The following is a 12,229-nucleotide window of genomic DNA, read 5'->3' on the forward strand; positions in this document are numbered from 1 at the left end:
TTAATGAACTTAGTGAACTTTTGAAACTAAAGAAATTTCCCTTCAGACATTATTATTTTAGACTTTAACAATTACCTTCTTAAATAACCACAAATTTAGAATTTCAAGAAAGAAAAACTAGCAATGAAATTTACATATTGATCTTTAAATAGCTCTTTCATTATCAAAACTTTCATAAGCCTGCTTTCTGTATCTTTGGCAGGAACACCAACAGAAAATCCACTGAGAAGTTTTAACTGCATAGCTATGTTTGAGATGAAGCATATTGGGATCTCTTTTATTATTTTTCCTGAGAAATTACATGGGAATAGTTATTTAGGAAAAAAATGTGATAAATAACATTGCTATTTTAATACTTATGTAAGGTACTAACCATATTACATAATACTCGTGTGTCTGATAATAGAAGAGACAGCAGCTCATTATTCTATTAATAATAATTATATAAAATTAGCATATAATTATCTATACATTCCAAATTTCTGAGCTGTACTAGCTTTATATTAGCATATAAGTGAAAAATTATTCTCAGGTCATCATGAATTGAAGGCGGTGCAGCTCATAAAATTAACCAGAGGTAGTGTGATATGACAGGAGGAGTCCTGAAGTCCTGAAGCTTATCAGTTCTTGTCCCAGTTCTAACACAGCTAATTTTTCTTGGTCAAGTAATGCAAATGAGAGAGATGATGTTGGCCTGGACTACAGTGATATCAGTGGTCAAATTCTGTATGTATTTGGAAGTACTGCATGCAGGTTTTGCTAACTGATTAGATGTGGCCTTTGAAAAAGAAGGAAGTCAAGGATGACACTAAAACTTTTGACCTGAGTAACATGAAGAATGGAGTTACCTGCCCTTAAGTAAGAAAGACAGTGACAGATTGGAATGTCAGGAGGTCAGCTGAGACATGTTAAGCACGAGATGCCTATAGAGTCTATAGACAACTGGATATACCAGTCCGGAGTTCAGGGGAGGGAACCAGACTGGAACTTCCAGATTTGGAGTTGACATTGCATAGATGGTATTAAAGTCATGGGACTGAATGAGATCACCCAGAAGGGAATATGGTTAGGGGAAGAAATCAAATGGATTCTGGATATATTCTGTAGTTAGAATTGACAGAATTTGCTGGCAGTTTAAATGTAGGTGCAAAAGATAAGATTCAAGGATGACTCCAAGGATTTGGGGGAAAATTAAGCTAATGATGGACTGATCCTGGGGCTCTCCGTTACTGGAGATAAAGAGTGATAATGATTAACCGTGGAATTTAACCTACTTAAGTAGGGAAGTGAGAACACAGAGTGGGTGGTCAAGGTGAGTGAAATGTGGCAGAATTAATGGACTGTAGGTGCAATGAGTTAGAAGGATTTTTGGAGTTTTGTGATGAGAGAGTGAGCTAAAATATGAGAGATGGTATTCAAAAGTATGTTTGAAATTGAGATTATGAAGGGATCTCAGTTATTGTTAAAAGCGAGTTTCGCCTTGTAAACCATGTTGGTGAGAGGCAGGGAGTAGGCTGGAGGCAAGATCACTGGAGGAGGTTCATCTCCACCAGGAGGAAGGTAAATCTTGGTTTGCAAGAGTTCAAGCTACTAGGTCTATCTTTGAAGGGAAAGGGGTATTTGTAAGAAAGTTGATAGATTTCTACCCAAAGATGCTGGATCTAATAGGAAGACTGAGAGTATTAGCAGTTAATCTAAGATCTTGAGTGAAGAATCTGGATCTGGGCAACCCGGGGGCTGGGTCCCAACCTCGGGTGCCAGAGGCCTTGGGCGTTGCTAGGCAACTGGGAAAAGCCGCCCACACAGGTTCTGATCTTTGGCCCACTCCCGGTCTCTAGCCGGCTTTGACTCCAGCACTGCCGGGAGGACCTACCTGGCCAGAGGGCCAAGGTGGCGAGGCAGGTGGGGCAGTTAGGAGCTCCAGGGACATCCTGGTCCGACTGAAGGACTGCCTCCTGTGCCGCCATGAAGAAGCTTTTCACATTATGGAGAAGGAAGGATGAGCCCCACAGTTCTTGCTCACACCTGCCCATAGGCGGGCCAGCCAGTATCGGTCCTCCAGCCCAGCCAGGCTACAACCTTAGAGATAAGGATTTAAAGAAACTTCACAAAGCTGCCTCAGTCGGGGATTTAGAGAAGGTGAAGGAGTATCTTCAGTTCAAGAAACATGATGTGAACATGCGGGACAGAGAACACAGGTGACCAGAGTGATGAAGGGCAGCATGGAGGGGAAGCTGGTGCCACTGGGTCCTCTAACCAGAAACAGGACTTGTCTGGACTACCCCACTGGTTGTCACTCTGAGTTTCCCATAGTGGAGAGGTCTGGCAACCACTGGCAGAGGGTCATACCCCCAACTTTCAGCTTCTTAGTTTTAGAAATGTTCACCTGGATATCTGAGGGCATTTGTGTCCTTTCCAATTCCCTCCACTCCTCCCACTGCCTTAATCTCCACTGGGCACTTCACCCTTTCCCCATGCTGTGGTTTTTCTCCTTTGGTATATACTGTCCCCAGACACTAAGATTTCCCATATTCCTAATGTACTAATAGGAAAAGAGTAGAGGTGACTTCCCAGAACAGTGATTATTAAGATTTTAAGACTTTGAAAGAGCAAAACAATTAACTTTTTAATGTGGATCTCCTATGAAAATTTTTTTTCAGTTGTAGAGGGTCTTCAAAAAGCTCATCAACAACCACTTACTGCAAAAACAAAATTAATTTTATATGTTAAGAAATGAAGAGGTTATGTATTTGGCATTAATAACAGAAAATATGTACTGTATGTGCCTACCTTAAAATCTTGTGGGGAGTTTTCAGGTCATAGGGTATATAAAGCGTCATCTTTCATTGTAATAGGGCAACTGGAAACTATGGTTAGAGGATCTGTGTCAACTTGCTCATAGTTTTACCTCCTCTTTTAATAAAATCAGAGTTATCTGTTCAATAATTTATCTGACACCACTCCTCTGAATTTCTTTACAAGGTCATCAATAACCTCAACATGACTTTATTCAATGGTCAATTCTCAGTCGTACCTGGCAGGCATCTCAGCCAAGTCTCTTACTTTCCTATCAGTAGTATTTGAAATATCGTCTTGTCTTTCAGAACACTTGGTTCACTTGGCATTTCTTCTACTTCTGTGGACAGTTCTTTTCAGACTCCTTTGCTGGTTTCTCTTCATCTTCCTGATTGGTAAATATTTGAGGGATCAGACCTCGAAATAATTCTCTCTCTGTCTCTCTCTTAATCCTCACTTGCCTGATGAAGAGAGATCGTCTGTAACTGTATTCCAATGCCTTCCAACTTTTAATCTCCAGCTAGACCTCTCCCCTGAACTCTAGACTCATATATATACATATGCCTACACTATCACTTGTATATCTAACAGGCTGTGGTGTGCTGGTAAATGTTATATAACAGGCTCTTGAGGGGGGGTGGGGAGAAGGGAAGAGAATCCCTGATTTCCACCTACCAATGTGATGTCAAGTGGCTCGAATAATTCCTGAAAATTTAACAATGGGCTTGTGAGAGCCACTAGCTCCACCCTGTCACTGCTTAGGAATCTCAAACATCCGCATACTAAGCTCCTGTTATTCCTCCTCCGACCTGCTCTTCTCTTTCTATAAATGCCAAATCCTTTCTTTCAGTGGTTTAGGCCAGAACCCCCAGAGTCATTCTTGACTACTCTCATTCTTTCACATCCTTCATCTCATTCAACAGCAAATCTTTTTGGTTCTACCTTCAAAACATGTTTAAAATCCAGCCATTTCTTGCCACCTTCAAAGGTACCACTGTAGTCAAAGCCACCATCATATCTTAATGAGAATTACTGCAGTGGCCTCCCAGGTAGTTTTCTGTCTTTTACCCTTTCCAATTTATTCTCCACGCATTAGCCAGAATGATCCTCTAAAATGTGTGTCAAGTGATGTCCTTCCTTGACTTAACAGCATCCACTGGCTTTCCATCTCATTAGGGGTAAAAGCCAAAGTCCTTCCAAAGGCTCATACAACCCTACACAACCTTCACCCCCTCCCTGTTATCTCTCTGATCTTAGCTCCTACAACTCTCCCTTTCATTCATCTCCAGTTACCCTGGCCTTTTTAGTGTCCACAGAAATGCCAGACATGCAGTTAGGGCCTTTGGACTTGCTGGGTCCTTTGCCTGGAGTGCTTCCCCACCCAGATATCCACATGGCCTGGTCTCACTTCCTTCAGGTGTTTGTCATCTTATCAGTTAGAGCTTCCCTGGCTACTCTTCCAACAATTGTAACCCCTCTCCATGCTGACATTTTCTGTTCCTCTTCCTTGCCTGATTTTTCTCTTTAGCACTTAATACTGTCTGTTGTACCTTGTATTTTAAGTTTTTTCGTTGACCTCTTCCACTAGCCATGTGTAATCCATAAGGTCAGGTATTTTTGTTTTGTTTGCTGCTGTATCTTCATCACCTAGAACCTTGCTTAGCCATAGTAAGTGCTGAATTAATATTTTTTGATGATTGAATACATATATATATATACACATACATACATAAATATGATAATTTAAAGATATTATTCAGCAATAAAATGATCTCTCTTATTAATAAAAGAAATGAAATTACTGATACATGCAACAACATGGATGAATCTCGAAAGTGTCCTGCTAAGTCAAAGAAACCAGATACAAAAGACTCCTTCTGTATCTCCAGTTACAGACGATATCAAGTGACTCCTTTTATATGAAATTCTAGAAAGGCAAAATTATAGCCAAAGAAAGCATATTAGTAGCTACCAGGTGTTTCATATGGGGACTGCAAGAAGGGGGATTGATTGTAAAGGGACATGAGGAAACTTTTTAGAGTGATAGAAATGTTCTTTATTATGTTTATGGTGGCAGTTATATGACTATATATTGGAAAAAACTCATAAAACTGTACACTTACATTTTTTGTATATTATACCTCAATAAGGCTGAATTAAAAAAGTCTCAAACTCTATATTCTATTTGAATATTTGTGTGTGTGTGTGTAGAAAGACTGAGAATGGGATAAAATCTGAAAGGATACATACTAAACTTAAAACACTATTTCTGAAGAGGAGATGAGATTTGGGCAGAGGAAGTAGGTAGAATGAGAATGGTTATGGGAGACTTCTGCTTTGTGTTATTTGAATTTTTTAAAAGGTGAATTATAGTGTTTTATTGAGGGCTGCATAAACTCATTTTAGAAGCACTGTGCAAGGGTCCCTGATGCCTCATGTAAATATATGTACATATAAATAATGGTCTTATGGAAATAATATTCTAAATATGTTTTCTAGTAAAAATAATGATAATAAAATTGAAAATTTCTGGTTAGGAGAGAATGGGAGAAACACCATGACAGTTAATGAGCAGGTTGTTCTGAAGGCCATAGTGGCCCAGTAGGAATAACATTGTTTTTGGAATAAAAATCTGAATTTGAGGCCTTCCTTGCATTTGTATGACCTTGACCCTAAATCTCCTCATCTTGTCAAATCAGAACTATTACTAGATAGATGTTTTTTAAACCAAGATCTGCAAAGCCCCATTGAAGACTATTTCTTATTAAACCAGAGGAGCTCCCTGTTAATGTGCTTTGCTTATTTAGCTAATATTTATGTTTTCATTTTGAGTTCTGTGCCCAATGAGTTTGAAAGTGAATTGAAGATATCTAATATCTCTCCTAGCTATAAAATTAAATTACTTTTATGGTTTTTATTTAAAAAGTCCCTCAGATCTGTAGGTTGCCTTGTAGGTGAAGGCTCAATTCCAAATGAACACTTTCAGTCATACTACTCAAACCCAGATTAGATCTAGAGTGCCCGGCCTACAGTGAAAATAATGTAATGATCTAGTATGAGGTAGTTTCCTTGGTTACTTCTCCACTCACCTTGAATTCTAAGTTATCAAGAGCCCAAGTCTGTTGATCAGAGGGGTATTCTCACGATGAGATGTAATTCAAAACTGCAGCTATGTTCTGGTCCTGCACCATGTGTAGCCGATAACACCTCTCATTTCAGCTTCCAGAGTAGTGACTCTTCACACCCATCTGAGTCATGCCTTTTGCTAAAGTTCAGTTAGAGATTTCTGGGATCTGACAATCCTTCACCTGTCCACAACCTCTGCTGACAATAGTTTCACTGGTATATAAGAGAGTGAGAGACTGGGAGAAAACAGAACTTGAATGAAACAGTAGGACACCAGCTTGCCTGAAACTCTAGAAACCAGCACTAGGCCTCACAGGGATTTAGATTTCTTATAAGTACTATGAGTTAAAAAGAGTTAAAAGTTTAAACTTTTTAACGTTTTAACTTTAAAAAGTTTAAAATTGTAAGTATTTACTCTTATAGTATAAAGTCTTCACTTGGTAATGTGATACATTAATAAAAGTTGTGGAATTTTGAGAAATGGAATACTATACTTGGTTTTAAAGTGTTTCTCTAAGATTTCTGTAAATATACATTTTGCATTCAACTGTTTCAAAAAATAGAATGGTTTTTGTTTTTGACATTAGGTGAAAAAACATTGACATTGAAGCACTTACATTATATGTGTACACATTTGGTAAAGGGTCATAACAAGGACATCGTTTGCTGCATATTCCAATATTCCATATTCTTAATTCTGTGGAATTAAGAACAGTTAAATCTAAAACTTGGAATGGAGGCAATCTGTATATTCTTAAGACATTTTGTGTTTTTAAACCAGGGTGACTCATTTAAAAGGATGCCAAGTATTCTGAGTAAAAATCTTTATAAGACCATCTTGAAGGTTGAGTGATATTGTAACTTTGGTAATGTTTCATGTCTACTCAAGATAGATTAGTCTTGTTTTCAGATTTTGTGTAAAATACCACAGGACTATAATTGCTCAATACGTCCTTAAAAAGCTGAAGCTTCCGTAGATATTTTATTTTATTGAATTTGTGTCTGATTTCCTATGTTCCTTGGGGATTCAGATGGGCTCTGAGATTTCATAAAAGTTTAATTGTCACATAGGCTTTATTTATTTATTTATTTTAACATCTTTATTGGAGTATAATTGCTTTAAAATGGTGTGTTAATTTCTGCTTTATAGCAAAGTGAATCAGTTAAACATATACATATGTCCCCATATCTCTTCCCTCTTGCATCTCTCTCCCTCCCACCCTCCCTATCCCACCCCTCTAAGTGGTCACAAAGCACCGAGCTCATCTCCCTGTGCTATGTGGCTGCTTCCCACTAGCTATCTATTTTACATTTGGTAGTGTATATATGTCCATGCCACTGTCTCACTTTGTCCCAGCTTACCTTTCCCCCTCCCCGTATCCTCAAGTCCATTCTCTAGTAGGTCTGCGTCTTTATTCCCATCTTGCCCCTAGATTCTTCATGACCTTTTTTTTTTTTTTAGATTCCATATATATGTGTTAGCATACGGTATTTGTTTTTCTCTTTGTGACTTACTTCACTCTGTATGACAGTCTCTAGGTCCATCCACCTCACTACAAAAAATTCAATTTCGTTTCTTTTTATGGGTGAGTAATATTCCATTGTATATATGTGCCACATCTTCTTTATCCATTCATCTGTCAGTGGACACTTGGGTTGCTTCCATATCCTGGCTATTGTAAATAGAGCTGCAATGAACATTGTGGTACATGACTCTATTTGAATTTTGGTTTTCTCAGGGTATATGCCCAGTAGTGGAATTGCTGGGTCGTATGGTAGTTCTATTTTTAGTTTTTTAAGGAACTTCCATACTGTTCTCCATAGTGGCTGTATCAATTTACATTCCCTCCAACAGTGCAAGAGGGTTCCCTTTTCTCCACACTCTCTCCAGCATTTACTGTTTGTAGATTTTTGGATGATGGGCATTCTGACTGGTGTGAGGTGATACCTCATTGTAGTTTTGATTTGCATTTCTCTAATGATTAGTGATGTTGAGCATCATTTCATGTGTTTGTTGGCAATCTGTATATCTTCTTTGGAGAAATGTCGATTTAGGTCTTCTGCCCATTTTTGGATTGGGTTGGTTGTTTTTTTGACATTGAGCTGCATGAGCTGCTTGTATATTTTGGAGATTAATCCTTTGTCAGTTGCTTCATTTGCAAATATTTTCTCCTACTCTGAGGGTTGTCTTTTTGTCTTGTTTATGGTTTCCTTTGCTGTGCAAAAGCTTTGAAGTTTCATTAGGTCCCATTTGTTTATTTATGTTTTTATTTCCATTTCTCTAGGAGGTGGGTCCAAAAGGATCTTGCTGTGATTGAGGTCATAGAGTGTTCTGCCTATGTTTTCCTCTAAGAGTTTGATAGTGTCTGGTCTTACATTTAGGTCTTTAATCCATTTTGAGTTTATTTTTGTGTATGGTGTTAGGGAGTGTTCTAATTTCATTCTTTTACATGTAGCTGTCCAGTTTTTGCAGCACCACTTATTGAAGAGGCTGTCTTTTCTCCATTGTATATTCTTGCCTCCTTTATCAAAGATAAGGTGACCATATGTGTGTGGGTTTATCTCTGGGCTTTCTATCCTGTTCCATTGATCTATATTTCTGTTTTTGTGCCAGTACCATACCGTCTTGATTACTGTAGCTTTGTAGTATAGTCTGAAGTCCAGGAGGCTGATTCCTCCAGCTCCATTTTTTTCCTCAAGATTGCTTTGGCTATTCGGGGTCTTTTGTGTTTCCATACAAATTGTGAAATTTTTTCTTCTAGTTCTGTGAAAAATGCCATTGGTAGTTTGATAGGGATTGCATTGAAGCAGTAGATTGCTTTGAGTAGTATAGTCATTTTCACAATGTTGATTCTTCCAATCCAAGAACATGGTATATCTCTCCATCTGTGTGTATCATCTTTAATTTCTTTCATCAGTGTCTTATAGTTTTCTGCATACAGGTCTTTTGTTTCCTTTGGTAGGTTTATTCCTAGGTATTTTATTCTTTTTGTTGCAGTGGTAAATGGGAGTGTTTCCTTAATTTCTCTTTCAGATTTTTCACCATTAGTTTATAGGAATGCAAGAGATTTCTGTGCATTAATTTTGTATCCTGCTCCTTTACCAAATTCATTGGTTACTTCTAGCAGTTTTCTGGTAGCATCATTAGGATTCACTATGTATAGTATCATGTCATCTGCAAACAGTGACAGTATTACTTCTTTTCCCATTTGGATCCCTTTTATTTCTTTTTCTTCTCTGATTGCTGTGGCTAGGACTTCCACAACTATGTTGAATAATAGTGGGGAGAGTGGGCAACCTTGTCTTGTTCCTGATCTTAGTGGAAATGGTTTCATTTTTTCACTATTGAGAATGATGTTGGCTCTGGGTTTGTCATATATGGCCTTTATTATGTTAAGGTAAGTTCCCTCTATGCCTACTTTCTGGAGAGTTTTATCATAAATGGGTGTTGAATTTTGTTAAAAGCTTTTTCTGCATCTATTGAGATGATCATATGGTTTTTCTCCTTCAGTTTGTTAATATGGTGTATCACATTGATTGATCTGCATATAGTGAAGAATCCTTGCATTCCTGGGATCAACCCCACTTGATCATGGTGTATGATCCTTTTAATGTGCTGTTGGATTCTGTTTGCTGGTACTTTGTTGAGGATTTTGCATCTATGTTCATCAGTGATACTGGCCTGTAGTTTTCTTTCTTTGTCTGGTTTTGGTATCAGGGTGATGGTGGTCTCGTAGAATGAGTTTGGAAGTGTTCCTCACTCTGCTATATTTTCGAAGAATATGAGAAGGATAGGTGTTAGCTCTTCTCTAAATGTTTGATAGAATTCACCTGTGAAGCCATCTGGTCCTGGGCTTTTGTTTGTTGGAAGATTTTTAATCACAGTTTCAATTTCAGTGCTTGTCATAGATCTGTTTATATTTTCTCTTTCTTCCTGGTTCAGTCTCAGAAGGTTGGCCTTTCTATGAATTTGTCCATTTCTTCCAGGTTGTCCATTTTATTGCCATGAAGTTGCTTGTAGGAATCTCTCATGATCCTTTGTATTTCTGCAGCGTCAGTTGTTACTTCTCCTTTTTCATTTCTAATTCTATTGATTTGAGTCTTCTCCCTTTTTTTCTTGATGAGTCTGGCTACTGGTTTATCAATTTTGTTTATCTTCTCAAAGAACCAGCTTTTAGTTTCATTGATCTTTGCTATCGTTTCCTTCATTTCTTTTTCATTTATTTCTGATCTGATCTTTATGATCTTTTTCCTTCTGCTAACTTTGGGGTTTTTTAGTTCTTCTTTCTCTAATTGCTTTAGGTGTAAGGTTAGTTTGTGTATTTGAGATGTTTCTTGTTTCTTAAGGTAGGATTGTATTGCTATAAACTTCCCTCTTAGAACTGCTTTTGGTGCATCCCATAGGTTTTGGGTTGTCGTATTTTCATTGTCATTTGTTTCTAGGTATTTTTTGATTTCCCCTTTGATTTCTTCAGTGATCTCTTGGTTATTTACTTGCACAGTGTTTAGCCTCCAGGTGTTTGTATTTTTTACAGTTGTTTCCTGTAATTCATATCTAGTCTCATAGCGTTGTGGTCGGAAAAGATACTTGATATGATTTCAATTTTCTTAAATTTACCACGGCTTGATTTGTGACCCAAGATATGATCTATCCTGGAAAATATTCCATGAGCACTTCAGAAGAAAGTGTATTCTGTTGTTTTTGGATGGAATGTCCTATAAATATCAATTATGTCCCTTTTCCTTAATGTGTCATTGAAAGCTGTGTTTCCTTATTTATTTTCATTTTGGATGATCTGTCCATTGGTGAAAGTGGGGTGTTAAAGTCCCCTAGTATGACTGTGTTACTGTCGATTTCCCCTTTTATGGCTGTTACCATTTGCCTTATGTATTGAGGTGCCCCTGTATTGGTTGCATACATATTTACAATTGTTATATCTTCTTCTTGGATTGATCCCTTGAGCATTATGTAGTGTCCTTCTTTGTCTCTTGTAATAGTCTTTATTTTTAAGTCTATTTTGTCTTATATGAGAATTGCTACTCCAGCTTTCTTTTGATTTCCATTTGCATGGAATATCTTTTTCCATCCCCTCACTTTCAGTCTATACGTGTCCCTAGGTCTGAAGTGGGTCTCTTGTAGACAGCATATATATGGGTCTTGTTTTTGTATCCATTCAGCCAGTCTTTGCCTTTTGGCGGGAGCATCTAATCCATTTACATTTAAGGTAGTTATCGATATGTATGTTCCTATTACCATTTTCTTAATTGTTTTGGGTTTGTTATTGTAAGTCTTTTCCTTCTCTTGTGTTTTCTGCCTAGAGAAGTTCCTTTAACACTTGTTGTAAAGCTGGTTTGGTGGTGCTGAATTCTGTTAGCTTTTGCTTGTCTGTAAAAGTTTTAATTTCTCCCTCGAATCTGAATGTGATCCTTGCTGGGTCGAGTAATCTTGGTTGTAGGTTTTCCCCTTTCATCACTTTAAGTATGTCCTGCCACTGTCTTCTGGCTTGCAGAGTTTCTGCTGAAAGATCAGCTCTTAACCTTATGGGGATTCCGTTGTATGTTATTTGTTGCTTTTCCCTTGCTGCTTTTAATATTTTTTCTTTGTATTTAATTTTTGATAGTTTGAGTAATATGTGTCTTGGCGTGTTTCTCCTTGGATTTATCTGTATGGGGCTCTCTGTGCTTCCTGGACTTGATTGACTATTTCCTTTCCCATGTTAGGGAAGTTTTCAACTATAATCTCTTCAAATATTTTCTCAGTCCCTTTCTTTTTCTCTTCTTCTTCTGGGACCCCTATAATTCATATGTTGGTGTGTTTAATGTTGTCCAAGAGGTCTCTGAGATGTCCTCAATTCTTTTCATTCTTTTTCCTTTATTCTGCTCTGCGGTACTTATTTCCATTATTTTATCTTCCAGGTCACCTATCTGTTCTTCTGCCTCAGGTATTCTGCTATTGATTCCTTCTAAAGAATTTTCAGTTTCATTTATTGTGTTGTTCATCATTGTTTGCTCTTTTGTTCTTCTCGGTCCTTGTTAAATGTTTCTTGTATTTTCTCCATTCTATTTCCAAGATTTTGGATCATCTTTACTATCATTATTCTGAATTCTTTTTCAGGTAGACTGCCTATTTCCTCTTCATTTGTTTGGTCTGGTGGGTTTTTACCTTGCTCCTTCATCTGCTGCGTATTTCTCTGTCTTCTCATTTTGCTTAACTTACTGTGTTTGGGGTCTCCTTTTCACAGGCTGCAGGTTCGTAGTTCCCATTGGTTTTGGTGTCTGCCCCTAGTGGGTAAGGTTGGTTCAGTGG

General features: G+C 37.8%; 1 protein-coding gene across 1 annotated transcript in view; it reads left to right on the forward strand.

The window, feature by feature from the left end:
• The first annotated feature begins 1,903 nt into the window (after nt 1-1,903).
• The window catches only part of ANKRD7 (ankyrin repeat domain 7), a 60,783-nt gene continuing 50,457 nt past the window's right edge, over nt 1,904-12,229 (forward strand). Inside the window, exon 1 of the mRNA XM_082400191.1 lies at nt 1,904-2,198. Within this exon, the coding sequence (XP_082256317.1) occupies nt 1,966-2,198 (233 nt within the window). The 5' untranslated portion in view covers nt 1,904-1,965. The remainder of the gene's footprint in view (nt 2,199-12,229) is intronic.

Source organism: Balaenoptera borealis (assembly GCF_965194805.1).
Source record: "Balaenoptera borealis genome assembly, chromosome: 7".
NCBI lineage: Eukaryota > Metazoa > Chordata > Mammalia > Artiodactyla > Balaenopteridae > Balaenoptera > Balaenoptera borealis.